The sequence below is a fragment of the Aureococcus anophagefferens genome, assembly GCF_000186865.1.
Source record: "Aureococcus anophagefferens unplaced genomic scaffold AURANscaffold_58, whole genome shotgun sequence".
Taxonomy (NCBI): Eukaryota; class Pelagophyceae; order Pelagomonadales; family Pelagomonadaceae; genus Aureococcus; species Aureococcus anophagefferens.
This window is the reverse complement of record NW_008705611.1, coordinates 33,085-48,216: the sequence shown is the minus strand read 5'-3', so window position 1 is coordinate 48,216 and position 15,132 is coordinate 33,085. Positions and strand designations below refer to the sequence as shown.

The following is a 15,132-nucleotide window of genomic DNA, read 5'->3' as shown; positions in this document are numbered from 1 at the left end:
CGCGCGGCCGCCCACGGACAGAAGAAGAAGGCCCAGGACGACGACGAGCCCGCGGACCGCGGCCGCCGCGCGTCCGCGCAGTCCAAGCGGGCCGGCAAGGCCGTCAAGGCCAAGGACGGCAAGGCGACGCTCACGTCCCAGGACCTCAAGCAGCTGAACCTCCCGGCGTCGGCCGCGCCGCCGGCGAGCGCGAAGGAGGGCTCCGAGAAGGGCTCCGACGCCGGCGACGCGCCCGCGGCCAAGCCCGCGGCCCAGGCGCGGCCCATGCGGTCGCCGCACCACAGCGTCTTCGCCGCGACGCCCGACTCCGCCGCCGCCGGCGACGACGAGGTCCACCTGCGGGACCACAAGCACCCGCTCGCGAAGCCCCTGCCCGAGTCGCAGCGCGAGGCGCGCGAGCGCCGCGAGTCCGCGGCGCTGAGCCCGCGCCGCAAGCGCGCCTGGGACATGGAGTGCATCTGGCGCGAGAAGGACGTCGCGCGCATGCGCCACCTCTCCGAGTACCTCGCCGCCATGCGGACGCCCTACGCCGCGGACCTCGCGAAATCCGGCGACGCCGGCGGCGGCGACGACCGCAAGGGCAAGCGCGCGGCCGAGGCCGAGAAGCGCCGCTGGCGCTAGGGCGCGCGCGGGAGCGCGCGGGACGCGTAGAGCGGGTTCTTAGTTTAGCTTACCGTCCCGCGGAGCCTCCGCGGCCGAGGACTGGTGCCGCGGTGAACGTCCCAAGTCGCACTTCAAGTCGCAATTCAAGTCGCCCGGGCAAGCCGGGCGCCGCGCCGCTCCGGTGCCACGAGCACCGACGCCGTTCGCGCCGCGCTCGCCGCGCCGCGTCGCCGTCGCACCCGCGCTTCCGCGCACGCGCTCGAAGGCGCAGAAGGCAAAACCATCGTTTCTCCGCGCACTCGCAAGGCGGCGGCGGCGTCGCCGTCCAACAGCATGGAGGAGGGCGCGCCCGGGTCGACGGCCGTGCGCATCGCGTCCATCTCCGCGGCCCAGAACAAGCGCGGGAAGAACTGCTTCGAGGGCGGCATGAAGCAGGGGTCCTTCACGTGGTACAAGGACATGGGCGGCAACAGCAACTGGATGTACCTCGCGGTGTCGAACGCGACGAAGGAGCACCTGAGCCTCGCGCTCTGGCTGCTCTACGAGGCGGCGACGGAGCCCCTCGTGGACCCGCTCTGCAGCTCCGGCGAGATCCAGGTCGGCTTCTTCAACCAGAGCAAGAACATGAACCGCCAGGTGCCGCTCTTCGAGCTCGCCGAGGAGAGCAAGCCGATGCTCGAGATGGACCCCGGCGACGCGGCCACCCTGAAAGTGCGCATCAACGACCTGAGCAGCCACCACCAGAACCAGCGCTTCATCCTCGTCGCCGGGCCGGCGGACGCGCCCATCCGCGGCTCGCGGTCCGTGCCCATCGAGATCATGTCGAAGCCGCGCGTCGAGGACAAGGACGGCGACGGGTCCAAGCGCGCGCTCGACGGCGACGCGTCGTCGGACCCGGCGGCGAAGCGGTCCCGCGGCGACGGCGACGGCGGCCACTCGCTGCCCCTCTTCGCGCAGCTCGCGGCCGTGACGGACCCGAGCCCGTCGCCCGAGCGCCAGGCGGAGCTCGCCGTCGCCCTACTCGGCGGGCTCCACCCCAAGGTGCGCGCCGTCGTCGCCGAGAAGCTCGCCCAGTCCCTCGACAAGCAGGCGAAGATGACCCTCTTCGACCAGCTCTCCCACGACCTCAAACACGGCGTTTACGGCGCGGAGGAGCGGCCCAAGCCCAAGGGGCGGCTCAAGTCGCTCGCCAAGGCCATCGTCGAGTTCAAGCGCAACGAGAAGGGCGGGCGCGCGAAGCGCGGCGCCGCCGACGGCCTCGGCGCCGACGGCGACGGCCTCCTCTCCGAGCAGCAGCTCACCGACTTCTTCGTCGACGAGGACAGCGGCATCAACATCTTCGACGCGCTCTCCCCGAAGAACGGCGACGCGGCCAAGAAGTGAAGCGAATGCGCGACCCCCCAGCTCGGGCTCATAAGCGCGTTACCCCCCGCAGGGCCGCGTGGGCCGCCGGATGGACCGGCCCTTGTAGAGGTACGTTTCGCCGCCGTCGAGGTCGCAGATCGTCACGTTGTTGTGCAGGAGCCACACGAGAAAGTCCTTCTCCGTCACGAAGCGCCCGACCTCCTTGTCGCCGCCCTCGGCCATGGCGCCGAAGTCGAAGCGCGCGGTCGACGCGTCGACGTAGGTCATCCCCGACGCGACGGCCGCGTCCAGATTCGCGGCCATCGCGGCCGGGTCCCGCGCGTCGCCCGGCAACACCACGGGAAAGTACAGTACGCCGGCCTTGCTGTAGGACTGCCACGTGCGCTTGCTGAAGGCGTTGGCGTCGAGGGACCGCAGCGTGTCCCGGAGCGCCGGCGCGGAAATCGGCAGGAACCGGTCGCGCGCGTGCGCGCCGCCGCCCGTGAAGACGTTTCCGATGGCGGAGAAGGTGTGGCAGGCGACGGCCATGGCCTTTCGAGACCCGTAGAAGACGTGGTCCGTCGCCGCGTGCACGACGTCGCGCCGCGCGGCCGCGTCCGCGACCGCGTCGGCGCGCGCGGGCCACGGCCGCGGCGTCGCGTCCGAGCGGAGCTTCACGACGACGTCGTACGTGGCGCCGCGTTTCGCTTCCTGGGCCTCCATGAGCGCCCAGCACTTCTCGAGGCGGTACCACTGGATCCACGGCTTCGTGTTCGTGCCCGGGGGAAAGACCGCGCAGTCGCCCGACGGCCGCGCGGCCGCGACGGCGCCGACGCCCGCGAGGGCGCTCCCGAAGTAGGACGTGGCGAGATTCGCCAGCGTCTTCAGGCCGTCGTCGCTGGGGCAGGCGTCGGACGTGACGAAGACGTCGGCCCCGAGCGGGACGACGACGTCGTCGCGCATGGCCGTGAAGTGCAGCGTCGCCATGCGCTCGTCGTAGCCCGGGCGCTTGTCCGCGCCGACGAGCAGCACGGCCACGCCGTCGCCATTCGCGAGCGCGAGTGAGAGCGCCGCGACGAGGGCCGCGAGCGCTGCGCGCATCGTGCTGCCCCGATGGTTCAATGAGTGTTCAATGACTAAGTTGTTGAAGATTCCCTTGCGGCAAATTCTGCGCGATGGGAAGACCGCTCGCGCTTGCGCGCCGTTTGCGGCTGCGCCAACATGCGGCCTTCTCCTCCTCGACGAAATCGGACTACGTCGTCGTCGGCGCCGGGTCCGCCGGCTGCGTCGTCGCGAGCCGCCTGGCGGAAGGCGGCGCGTCGGTGACGCTGCTCGAGGCCGGCGACGCGTCGACGCTGCGCGGGCCCTTGTCCATCCTGACGCGCATGCCGACGGCGCTGAGCATGCCCATGCACTGGGGCCGCTGGAACTGGGCCTACGAGACCGCGCCGTCGCCCGCGCTCGACGGGAAACGCGTGTCCTGCCCGCGCGGCCGGGGCCTCGGCGGGTCGTCGTCCATCAACGGCATGGTCTACGTGCGGGGCCACGCCTTAGACTACGAGGCCTGGGCCGACGCCGGCTGCCGGGGCTGGCGCTGGGTCGACGTCGCGCCCTACTTTAAGAAGATGGAGCACTGGGCCGGCGACGACGCGGACGGCCTCCGGGGCCGCGGCGGCCCGCTCCACGTCACGGACGGCGCCAACGCCCTGGGCACGCCGCTCTACGAGGCCTTCCAGGCCGCGGGCGACGCCGCTGGCTACGGGAGGGTGGCGGATTACAACGGCCGGAGGCAAGAAGGTTTAGCCCCAATGCCGATGACGGTCTTCCACGAGGGCCCCCGCAGGGGCGAGCGCTGCTCGACCTTCGCGGCCTACCTCGAGCCGGCCATGGACGCCCACGACGCGCTCAGCGTCGTCACGGGCGCGCGCGCGGCCCGGGTCGAGTTCGACGGGACGCGCGCCGTCGCCGTCGCGACCACCGACGGCCGGCGCTTCGAGGCGGAGAAGGAGGTCATCCTCTGCGCGGGCGCCATCGCGACGCCCCAGCTCCTGCAAATCTCCGGCGTCGGCCCCGCGGACCTGCTGGAAAGCCTCGGCGTCGACGTGGTCGTCGCGGCGGACGGCGTCGGTTCGAACCTCCAGGACCACCTCGAGTTCTACTTCCAGTTCGCCGTCGCGAGCGGGTCGCTGGCGCCGTACCTCGCGCCCTGGCGCAAGCTCCTCATCGGCCTGCGCTGGCTCCTGCGGCGCGACGGCCTCGGCGCGACGAACCACTTCGAGGCCGGCGGTTTCGTGAGATCCGCGGCGGGCAAGGAGTACCCGGACGTCCAGTTCCACTTCCTGCCCGTGGCCGTGTCCTACGACGGCGTCACGGTGCCCCACACGGCCTCGGGCCACTCCTTCCAGCTCCACGTGGGCTGCAACCGGTCCAAGGCGCGCGGCGCCGTCGCGGCCGCGTCGCCGGACGTGGAAACCGCGCCGGCCGTCGACTTCGCCTACATGAGCCACGACGACGACTGGACGGACTACCGCGCGGCGCTGCGCCTCGCGCGCGAGCTCGTCGGCCACATGGACCTCGAGGGCGTCGAGGAGGTGACGCCGGGCGCGTCGTGCGCGACGGACGAGCAAATCGACGCGTACCTCCGCGAGCACCTCGAGTCGGCCTACCACCCCTGCGGCACCTGCCGCATGGGCGACGACGCCGGCGCCGTCTGCGACGCCGAGGGGCGCGTGGTCGGGGCGGAAGGGCTTCGGGTCGTCGACGCGTCGCTGTTCCCGTCCATCACGAACGGCAACCTCAACGCGCCGACGATCATGGTCGCCGAGAAGCTCAGCGACGCCATCCTCGGCAACGCGCCGCCGCCGCCCGTGGCCCACGCCATGGACCACCCGCGCGGCCACGTCGACCCCAAGTGGGCGACGCGGCAGCGCGAGAAGCCCTTCTACACCGACGCGAACCCGCCCTAATTGCTTAGTCGCGCACGAGGATGCCGCGCCCCTTGAGGTGGGCCTTGACTGCGGCGATGGCGACCTCCCGGCGGTGGAAGATGCCCGCGGCGAGCGCGGCGTCCGCGCGCGCGAGTTCGAACGCCTCCGCGAAGTGCGCGGGCTCGCCGGCGCCGCTCGACGCGATCACGGGCACGGCGACGGAGCGCTTGACGATCTTGAGGAGCTCGAGGTCGTAGCCGTCGCCCTTGCCGTCGCAGTCGATGCAGTTGACCATGAACTCGCCCGCGCCCAGCGCCTCCGCCGCGGCCGCGAGCGCGGCGACGTCGAGGTCGGCGTCCCTGCGCCCGCCGCCCGTCGTCGCGCGGTACCAGCAGCGCGTCTCGCCGTTGGGGCCCCGGAACTTGGCGTGGTCCGCGACGGCGGCCGCCGGGAGGCCCGGGAACGCCGGCGGCGCCTCGCCGGCCGCGAGCCAGACGCGTTTCGGGTCGATGGACACGACGACGGCCTGGCGGCCGTACTGGGTGGCGATGCGCCTGAGCGACGTCTTCGACCCGTCGCCGCCGGCGTAGTAGGCCAGCGCCGCGGCGACGGCGTCGCTGCCGACGCCGACCTTGTCCGCGCCCGCGCGGAAGTAGGCCGACGCGACGTCCAGCGCCGACACGGCGCTCCCGTCCCGCGCCGTGTAGTCGCGGACGCCGCCGCCGATGGTCAGGGGCACGAAGCAGCGCTCGGACGCCGCCCGCAGCACGCCGAGCAGCGGCAGGTCGCCCGCGGCCTCCCCTTTGAACGCGCAGATGTTGAGCACGCAGATCTCGTCGGCGCCCTCGTCGTAGTAGCGCGCGCACAGGTCCACGGGCTTGCCCAGGTTGCGCACGGCGCCGCCCTCGGCCTTCTCCCGCACGTCGTAGCCGTCGCCCTTGGTGACGACCAGATCGCCCGCGTCGTTCGACCGGACGTCGAGCGCGGAGATGACGCGCGGCGCCATGAGGGTCGTCGTCGACGACGGCAGGGGCGCGCCTAAACTCGGCAACGCCGTCGCGCCGCGGCTCCGCGTGACGAAGCGGTCCAGCAGCGCGAGACCCTTGGGCCCGGACTTCTCGGGGTGGAACTGGCACGCGACGCGGCGCCCGTTCGCCAGCGCCGACGTGTAGCGGACGCCGCCGTAGTCCGTGACCGTCGCGCGCCAGGCCGGGTCGCAGCGGCTCACCTTGTAGGAGTGGACGAAGTAGTAGCGCTCGCGCGGCTCGAAGAGGCCCGCCGCGGGGTCGAGCCCGAGCGCCTCGTTCCAGCCCATCGACGGCACGACGGCGCCGTCCGACGGTTCGAAGAGCGTCACGTCGCCGTCGACGACGCCCAAACCCCGGGCGCCGGGCGTCTCCTCGGAAGCGCCGAAGAGGAGCTGCATGCCGAGGCAGATGCCGAGGAACGGACGGTCCGCGTCGCCGAGGTACGCGCGGAGCGCGTCCGCGACGTCCAGCGCCTCGAGCGCGTCCATGGCCGCGCCGAAGCACCCGACGCCGGGGAAGACGAGGATCTCCGCGCCGAGCACGTCCGCGGCCGTGCGCACGAGGGACACGTCGCAGCCCAGGAGCTCCAAGGCGTTGACAACGCTGCGCACGTTGCCCGCGCCGTAGTCGAGGAGCGTGACGCGCGGCTTCATCGCCGCCATTTTTGGAAGTGTGCGCTGCGCGCGTGTGCGGCGCGCTGGTGTGCAATGCGGAGAGCAGCTAGCTCTACGTCGAGGCCAAGGAGAGGCTGAGAGCGCTTCAACATCGCCTCGCGCTAAAAACCGAGCTCTCCCAGCCGCATGGACGCCGACAAGGAGCCCCTCCCGGCGCTCCCGGGCTGCCCCGCGGGCGGGAGCCCGGCGGCGGTCCTCCCCGAGGCGCCCCCGGCGGCGTCGCAGCCCCCGGAGGGCGAGGAGAAGGCGCCGGCCGAGGCGGAGGCGTCCCTCGAGGACGACGGCCCGAGGCAGTGCCGCATCTGCTTCGACTCCGACGAGCCCGAGACGCTCGTGCGCGCCTGCCTGTGCAACGCCTGGGTCCACCTCGACTGCCTCAACCAGTGGCGCCAGGGCCGCTACCCGAAGGCGCGCCGCGAGTGCAACGTCTGCAGGGCGCGGTGGACGACCGCGGCGCCGCGGCGCGAGATGTTCGCGCGGCGCGTGCGGACCGCGCCGCGCTACCGCCCCGCGGCCGAGGCGGACCTCGACGAGCCGGCCCTGCGGTCGAAGATGCGCGTGGGCTGCCTCATCTCCCAGTCGGCCGCGCGCGCGGACGTCGAGGCGCTCGTGCTCCGCGAGGGCGAGGGCAGCAAAAGAGAGCGAAATTCCCAACTTCAAAGGCTCCTTTCTCGGCCGTTTTTCACTCGTTTTGGCTGATTTTTGGACGAGCGATCGTCTCTCGGAACGGTCTCGAAGCGTGGATGCTTTTTCCGGAACGCGCGCGCGCGGAACTCTCACGTTGAAGCGACGTTGAATCTCTCTTTTGCTGCCCAGGCGAGGGCGAGGGCGACGACGAGCGCGCGGCGCAGCGCGAGCGCGCCGAGGCCGAGGCCGAGGCCGCGGCCGCCGCTCGGCCCGCCCCGCGCCCGTCGCTCGTGTCGCGGCTCCGGGCCATGCTGTCGCCGCCGCGCGCGTCCGCGCCGCCGGCGCCGACGCGGCCGCGCGAGGCGCCGCCGCGCGTCGGCACGATGGCGTCGCTCATGGCCGCGGTCCTGCGCGCGCGGGCCCAGCGCCACTGGCACAAGGGCTGCTTCGTCGTCCTCTTCGTCGGCGACGGGTCGGGCTCCGACGGCAGCGACGCGATCGTCGCCGCGAACCTCACGCGCGAGGTCCGCGTCCTCGGCGACGACCAGGGCAGGACAAGGGTGATTCAACGTCGCTTCAACGTGAGTGTTCCGCGCGCGCACGTTCCGGAAAAAGCATCCACGCGTCGAGAGCGCTCCGAGAGATGATCGCTCGTCCAAAAATCAGCCGAAACGAGTGGAAAACGGCCGAGCTAGGAGCCTTTGAAGTTGGGAATTTCGGTCTCTTGTCCTGCCCAGGCGACGACGGCGAGGCCGACGAGGACGACGGGCGGCGGCGGCGCCTGAGCTGGCTCCGGTCCCTGCGCGACGGCGCCGCGGCCGCGCCGCCGGCGCCGGCCGCGGCCGCGCCGGCGCCCGCGGCCGCGGCGCCGGACGCCGCGGCGCCGGACGCCGCGGCCGAGTCCGAGTCCGAGTCGGACGACGACTCCGACGACTCCGACGGCGACGCGTCCGGCCGCGAGCCCGCGGCGCTGCGCCGCGCGCGCGCGGGCGTCGAAAAGCTCCGGCGCCGCGGCGTCAAGACGACGCTCTTCAGCGGCGGGCCCGTCTACCGCAACGAGCCCCTGGGCCTGCTCATGCTCTGGCGGCCCGAGGGCTCCGACGACGCCGGGCCCGACGACGCCGCGCTGCGCGCGGCCGTCGGCGACGTCGTGCCCTGGCGGCCCGACGCGACGGAGGCCGGCGGGCCGAGCCGCGCCTTCGTCGGCGCCGTGCCCCTCCTGCGCAAGGTCTGGGACCTGCACGGGCCGACGTGGCGCGCGGAGGCGCTCGCGTGGAGCGGCGTCGCCGTGTGGAGCGCGGACCAGCTCCTGGCCGAGGTGAGCCGCGGCTCCTGGGTCCTGTCGTCGGCGACGTGGCGGGACCTCTCCGACGACGCGGCGCACGACGGGCCCCACGCGCTCTGGAGCGCCGTCGTCGCGAGGGACGGCGCGGTCTCCGCGGCCGCCGCGGACGCCGCCGCGGCGACGACGAACGCGATCCTAAGCTGAGGGTGCTTAGCTCTTAGCCCCAGCGCGCGAGGAACGACGCGACGACGCCCGCGATCTCCTCCGGGACCGCCGTCTCGACGCACTTGCGCACGACGACCGCGCGGCGCGCCGCGAGGATCCGCGCGGCCGTGGCCCGCGCCGCGGCGCCGGCCATCCAACGCTGGCGCGCGACATCGACGAAGCCGCCCAGCGCGAGCTGCACGAGCGCGCCGCTGGCCTCCGCCATCGCGACGTACGCGTCCTCGTTGCTCAGCGCGAGGATGGAGAGCGCCGTCGCCGCCGCCGTGTTGGCGTAGCGGCCGCCGCCGTTCGCGACGTCCACCAGAGGAGCGATGCCGATCGCCACGATCGCAGCGTTGCCGGCCTCGTCGTACGCGAGGTTCCGGAGAGCGCGCGCGGCGAACTCCTTCGTGCGGTAGCCGCCGCTCCGGAGGAGCGCCACGAGCGGCGCGACGCCTCCGGCTCGCAGCAGCGCGGGCGGACCGGACTTGTCGGTCGCGAGGTACGACAGCGCCCGCGCGGCCTGGTCCTTGGCGTCTTCGCTCCCGCTCTCGAGCAGCGCGACGAGCAGCGGCACGGCGCCGGCCTTCACGGTAAAGGAACGGTAGCCACAGGCCGCGAAGTCCGCCAGCTCCGACGCCGCGCGCACCAGCGAGCGGCCGTCGCCGCCGCCGCGCTGCAGCGTGCGCACATGGGCGATGACGCCCTCGGCCTGGCGAGTCAGCTTCTGTCCATGCTTGGGCATCAGACGCGATGTCGCGAAGAGACTAGCCATCCCAGACCCGAGTCACGAGCGCGGGCTGCTAGGTCAATATGACATGCAACATCGGAGGGTGCGCGGGGGTGGTTTCGCGCAGCGGCCGGTGGTGGGGCTCGCCGCGTCGGCTCCGGGGGGCGCTCGGGGAGGAGCACCCCGCTGCGCGCGTCGATTGGGCGGCGGGGCGCCGAGCGCGAGAGCTTGCAGTGCTTGGCCGTCGGCGCGACGTCGCCCACGGGCCCGGGGGGCTGCCGCGCGCGCTCGCTTCGTTCGGATGCCTTCGGCGTGAGTCTTGGGGGGAGCTGGTGGGGTCGGCGCCCTTGATGGCTTCGGTGTGCGGGCTTCGATGTGCCCGTGTCCATTCGTTTCTCTGCATTCTGCAGCGTCTCTTCGTAGCGTGGCGCTGTGTGCGGCTCCGTCGACGTCGGCGTCTTCGCTCTCTTCGTCGGCGTCTTTGCTCTCTTCGGTCCCGCTGACTACGGGTGTCCTCTTCGGCGGTGCCCTCGGCTAGCCACTTGTGGTCCTGAGGTTGAATCGGCCTAGTCGAGCCGGACGTCCTGCCCGTCGGGTGCGGGTGCCTTCGTTCTCAACCTCCCCCGGTCCACGGAGAGTCCGTTGAGTGTCGTCTGAATGAGGCGACTCAGGATGCTACTGCCTTGCGCCAGTCCCGGCGTGCTCTCGGCGTGGCGGTGGTACCAGGCGTGGCGCGAGTGTACCGCCGCCTCCGTCCCGAGTGCGCGCACGATCTTCAGGGTGGAGGAGGGGGCCGGTGTGGTTCGCCAGATCCCCGGCTAGGCCTCCGCCCGCGCCTTCCCCGGCGGGATCTTCGGGTGTGCTCCCCCTTCAATAACTTGGTCAACATCGTCGATGTTGACCTTTCAATAATAAGCGTGAGGCATTATGGCGCTCGCGTGGCCGACCTCGTCGAGCCCAGCGCTGCGCGCGACTGCATCGACGCTGCTGCTGCGTGCGCTGCTCGCTAGCGTTCTGTGCTGCGACGCCTTGACGCCATCCAGCGTCCTCGCCGAGTGGCGCAGCTCGCGCGTTTCCTCTTTAAACCTCGACGCGTCGCGCTTTCATTTCCAAGTGCTCTTCGTCGACGACGACAACCAGCGCGCGCGGATAGCCGAGTGTTTGACGGAGCAGCTCGCCGCCTGGGGCGACGCCGGCTGGTGGATCTATCCGCACGCGGCGACGATCAACGCGACGGCGCTCGAGGCCGGCGTCGACGCGCGCCTCGCGGCCGTGCTGACGTCGTGCGGCTTCGACGCGGCGCGCGCCAACGCCGAAGGCGCGGCGCTCGACGCGTCGGACCTGAGCGCCTACGACTTAATTGTCTGCGCCGACGGCGCGACGCGGGCCGCCGTGCTCGAGCTCGCCGAAGGCCTGCGAGCAGTCGGTCCGCGAACTCGGCGACTTCGCGACTGTTGCTGCTGACGATTCGCGAGTGCTCCTGTTGGGCCTCGACGACGAGGCCCTCGGCGCGCGTTCCCGCGAGCGCCTCGCGCGCGACGAGGTCTCGCGCTACGCCGCCGCGGACGCGGGCCGGGACCGCGAGGCCTTCGACGCGCTCCTGGAGACGACGGCCGTGTGTTCCGCGTCGCTCGTGCGCTACCTCATGGGCACCTTCGACGCGGCCTTCGTCGAGAAGTTCAACGAGCTCCTCCGGGCCCACTTCTACGACGCGCGGCACGTCGGCGTCGAGTGGCGCGAGGCCGACGAGGTCCTCCGGAGGCACGTCGTCACGGGCGCGCTCGACCCCCGCGAGCGCGAGCGCCTCTTCGAGGCCCACATGGCGCAGCTGCGGCGGGATGTGCCCGCGTCGTCATAGTTATGCCGCGGCGTCGGGGTCCTTCATCTTCCGCTGCGCTTGAGGCGCCGCCGGACGACGTCCGCGAGGCCCTCGCCGCAGAGGCGGTAGCCGTCGGGCGAGAAGTGGAGGCCGTCGGGCGCCCAGCGCTCGTCGCCGGGGTTCCACGCGGCGATGGGGTGGTCGGCGTAGGCCGCGAAGACGCCGCGGTCCGCGCACCACGCCCGCAGCTCGCGGTTGACGGCCGCGGCTCGCTCCGCGGCCTCGGGCGCCGTGGCCTGCCACTGCGACGGCGGGATGCCGACGCAGACCGTCGGCACGCCGAGGCCGTGCGCGAGCTCGTGGAGGCCGACGACGGAGCTCGCGATCGTCGCCGCGTCGGGCTCGTAGCTCAGGTCGTTCGTGCCCGCGAGGATGACGCAGAGCGCCGGCTCCGCGCGCTTCAGCAGCGCGCGGAGGCCCCGCTGCTCGTCGTCGAGCACGTCGAGCATGCCCGCGGCCGTCGCGCCGGGCAGGCCGCGATGGCGGACGAGGACGGACGATCCTAATGCGGCCTCGAGTACCGGCGCGTAGGGGTAGTCCTGGTCCAGCGGCGGGCTCGTGCCGGCGGTGAGGCTGTCGCCGTAGCAGAGGACGCGTTGCGGCGCGGCGCTGAGCGCTGCGGCGGACATCGATGCGACGTAGCACAGCTGCGCGCGAAGCATGCGTCTCGTCTCGACGGCGGCGGCGCTCTCGATGGCGCCGCAGAGCTCTGTGCAACGTCGACGTCAACGAGACCTTCAACGAGCCGCATTTGATCCTACACGGCCTTACTGAACATGAAGCCCGCGCGCTTGCGGTCCTTGGAGTTCTGGCCCTTGATCTTCTTCTCGACGCGGGCGAGGCGCGCGGCCGCGTCCCTGTTCTTCGGGTCGTCCTCGAGGCACTTCTTGAACTCGAGCGCGGCGAGGTCCCACTGGTCGTGGAAGTGCTCGTAGGCGATGCCCAGCCGGTAGTGGGCCTTGGCGTTGTGGTCCTCGTGCTCGAGGATCTCCAAACAAATATCCTTGCACTTCTTCCACTCGCCCAGTTTCACGTGGCACGCGGCCATGTTCGCCTTCACGGAGCACTCGAGGCGCCGCGCGCGCCGCTTGGGCCCGTCCGCGGCGTGGATCGTGATCTTCTCCTCGGCCTCGTCGCCCTCCTTCGTGCGCTCGTGGTCGAAGGACAGGAGGATGACGCCCGTCGCGTGCGTCGCGCGCTTGTAGTGCTGGAACGCGCGCGGCACGTCGCCGCGCTTGAACTGCTCGTTGCCCGCGGCCTTGCGCGCCTCGGCCATGCCGAGCAGCTCCTCGGCGTCCTCGCTGTCCCAGGGCGTGCGCTCCGTCGTGAAGTCGACGAGCTCGAGGCGGAGGATCAATCTTTGGCCCTTGACGGCGTCGGCCACGGCGTCGAGCGTCTGGTAGCCGAAGTCCGCGCGCACGGTCACCTCGGCGACCTCGTCGGCGCGCATGGTCATGACCGCCTCCTCGAGGCCGAAGCACACGGGGACGGGCCGCGCGACCGCCGCGTCCGCGGCCGCCGCCGTCGTCGGCGCGGGCTTGAAGACCGTCTGCAGGTCCTCGCGGATCTTCCACTCGGCGACGTCGTCGTTCTCCGGCCGCAGCGTGACGCCGTCGACGCGGCAGCCGAGCACGTAGAGCGGCGGCCCCGACGCGTCGGACTCGAGCCAGACGCCGCCGCGGACGCGGACCGTGTCGAAGTCCTCGGGGCTCGCGGCCTTCATGTCGTGGTTCGGCTTGAGGATGCGCTTCACGACGGCGCCCTCGTCGGGCACGTTCGTCTGCTTGTTCTTGACGCACTCGATGTTCTCGATGTAGCCGTGGACCGTGACCCGGTAGACGACCTCGCTGTCCGGGGGCACGCCGTGCGCCTTCGAGCCCGTCGCGCCGAAGGCCTTCTCCGGCGCGAGCGTGATCGTCGCGTGCTGGCCGACGGGCATCTGCTCCAGGGCGTAGCGCAGGCCCCGCGGCGCGTCCTCGCGGTCGCTCGCCTTCCAGACGCGCCGCGTGCCGTAGCCCGTCCGCTTCTGGTCGACGGCCGCGGCCGCGGCGGCCGCGGGCGGCAGCTCGAAGGTCTTGTTCTGGATCGCCCGGCCGCGCCGGTCCCACCACTCGTGGCCGTTGCGCCGCGGCGTCGCCGTCGACGGCGGCTCCCGCGCCGGCGGCGGACGCGGCGGCGGCGACTCCTCCTCGTCGCTCACGGGGTCGCCGTCGCAGCCGTCGAGCAGGTCCGAGAACAGGTCCGCCTCGTCGCCTAGAGGAGTTCGTGGTTGGCGGTCGTCCCGGTCTCTCTACGCGACCGCTCTCCGCGCGCGCGCGAGAAAAACTCCCGCTCTCGACGCCGGCCTTTCGCCCCAGTCGACGTCGTCGGCGTCGACGTCCTCCTCCTCCTCCTCGACGACGCCGGGCACCTCGTCCTCCGTGAGGCGGCCCGCGTGGAGCCGGTCGCTCTTCGACGCGCCGGGCACCTCGAGGTCGTAGGAGTAGTCGATGTCGCAGCGCTTGTTCGGGTAGTGGTCGTGCTTCGCGCGCCGCGTCACGGACTTGCGGACCGTGCCGTCCTTCTCCTCCGTGATGTCGTCGTTCTTCGTGTAGGACACGAGCTCGATGTCGTAGACGAGCGTCGCGTGCGCGGGGATCACCGTCGACTTGTCCTTGGACGTGAAGCCCTTGGGGCCGTAGGCGCGCTCCGATTCGATGTGGAAGCGCGCGACCTCGCCCTTTTGCCTACATACAGTTCCGTTTCGAGCGCGGATGCGGCGTGCTCTGCTCACATGGTCGCGACGGCGTGGCTCCAGCCCTCGATGACCTTGTCGTTGCCGTAGAGCGTGAAGGGGTGGGGCAGCCCCCGGTCCCGCGTGCTGTCGATCTCGCGGCCGTTGGGCAGCTCGCAGTTGTAGTGGATGCGGCAGTAGTCGCCCTTCTGCGGCTTGCGCTTCGACTTGGTGCCCGCGTAGAGGAGCTGCTTCTTGATGCTGCCGTCGCCCAGCACGTCCTCGCGCGCGTCCTTCTCCGGCTTGCCGCTCCGCGTCGCCGGCAACTCGTGCGGCGACAGGTCCGTCGTGTCCGACGTGAGGATGCGGGCCATTGCGTCGTGGGCTGCGTCCTCACGACTCGCTTTCCACCATAGACGACTTTGCGGGCTGGGGGGCAAAGGTCGCGGCACGGACGGCCTCCGCGGCCGAGTCGGCCGACCCCCGGCCACGACGACAGCGAAGGCACTCACGTCTGTGCTGAGTGACTGCAAGTGCGCCGCGATGGCCCGCTCGCTCCTCCTCCTGGCCCTCTGCGGCCTCGGGGCGTCGTTCACGACGTCCCGGAACGCCCTTAGCGTCGCGCCGGTCCGACAAACTGCGTCCGCGGCGCCGGAGATGAAGTTCCGCGTCTGCGATATGACGGGCAAACGCCGCAACGCGAAAGCGATGACCGTGACGTTCTCCCACACGCGCAACCACAAGGTGGGTCTCGTGACATCCCATCGCGCGCCGGACGGCCGTCGACGTCGTCCCCGCCTCGAACGGGGCGCGGGAAACGGTCGGTCGCGCCCGTTCGGCGACGCTCTCCGCCCCGCCGCCGCGCTCCGCCCCCGGCGGCGGCGCGCGCCCCCTCGCCCCCGCCGCCCCACCCGCTCGCCCGGCGACGCCGCGCGCTCACCCCGTCGCCGCTCTCTAGGTCCAGAAGGTGAACCTCCAGGATCGCCGCCTCTGGTGGTCCGAGGGCAACAAATTCGTCCAGATGCGCGTGTCGACGAAGGCGCTGAAGACGATCGCGAAGTACGGCCTCGGCAAGACGGCCAAGAAGTACGACGTCGACCTCAACGAGTTCGCGCGGA

General features: G+C 72.0%; 3 protein-coding genes across 3 annotated transcripts; 2 read left to right on the top strand and 1 right to left on the bottom strand.

Annotated features, from left to right (window-relative positions):
• Positions 1 to 804: 804 nt before the first annotated feature.
• Positions 805 to 8,702, top strand: AURANDRAFT_72711 (hypothetical protein; the record flags this gene model as incomplete). The annotated part of the gene is made up of 5 exons (XM_009043581.1): positions 805 to 1,982; positions 3,131 to 4,858; positions 6,699 to 7,264; positions 7,393 to 7,773; positions 7,941 to 8,702. The coding sequence occupies 5 exons, from the start codon at positions 937 to 939 to the stop codon at positions 8,690 to 8,692; spliced, it is 4,473 nt and encodes a 1,490-aa protein (XP_009041829.1).
• Positions 8,703 to 12,058: 3,356 nt separating this feature from the next.
• On the bottom strand, positions 12,059 to 14,388 carry AURANDRAFT_33987 (hypothetical protein; the record flags this gene model as incomplete). The annotated part of the gene is made up of 4 exons (XM_009043554.1): positions 12,059 to 12,640; positions 13,127 to 13,291; positions 13,712 to 14,027; positions 14,075 to 14,388. 4 exons carry the CDS (start codon positions 14,386 to 14,388, stop codon positions 12,059 to 12,061), a joined length of 1,377 nt encoding a protein of 458 aa, XP_009041802.1.
• A 143-nt stretch (positions 14,389 to 14,531) lies between these two features.
• On the top strand, positions 14,532 to 15,131 carry AURANDRAFT_39327 (hypothetical protein; the record flags this gene model as incomplete). Its single annotated transcript, XM_009043582.1, has 2 exons — positions 14,532 to 14,758; positions 14,973 to 15,131. Coding segments are annotated over 2 exons (360 nt in total), but the record flags the coding sequence as incomplete, so codon positions are not given.
• Between the last annotated feature and the right edge of the window lies 1 nt (position 15,132).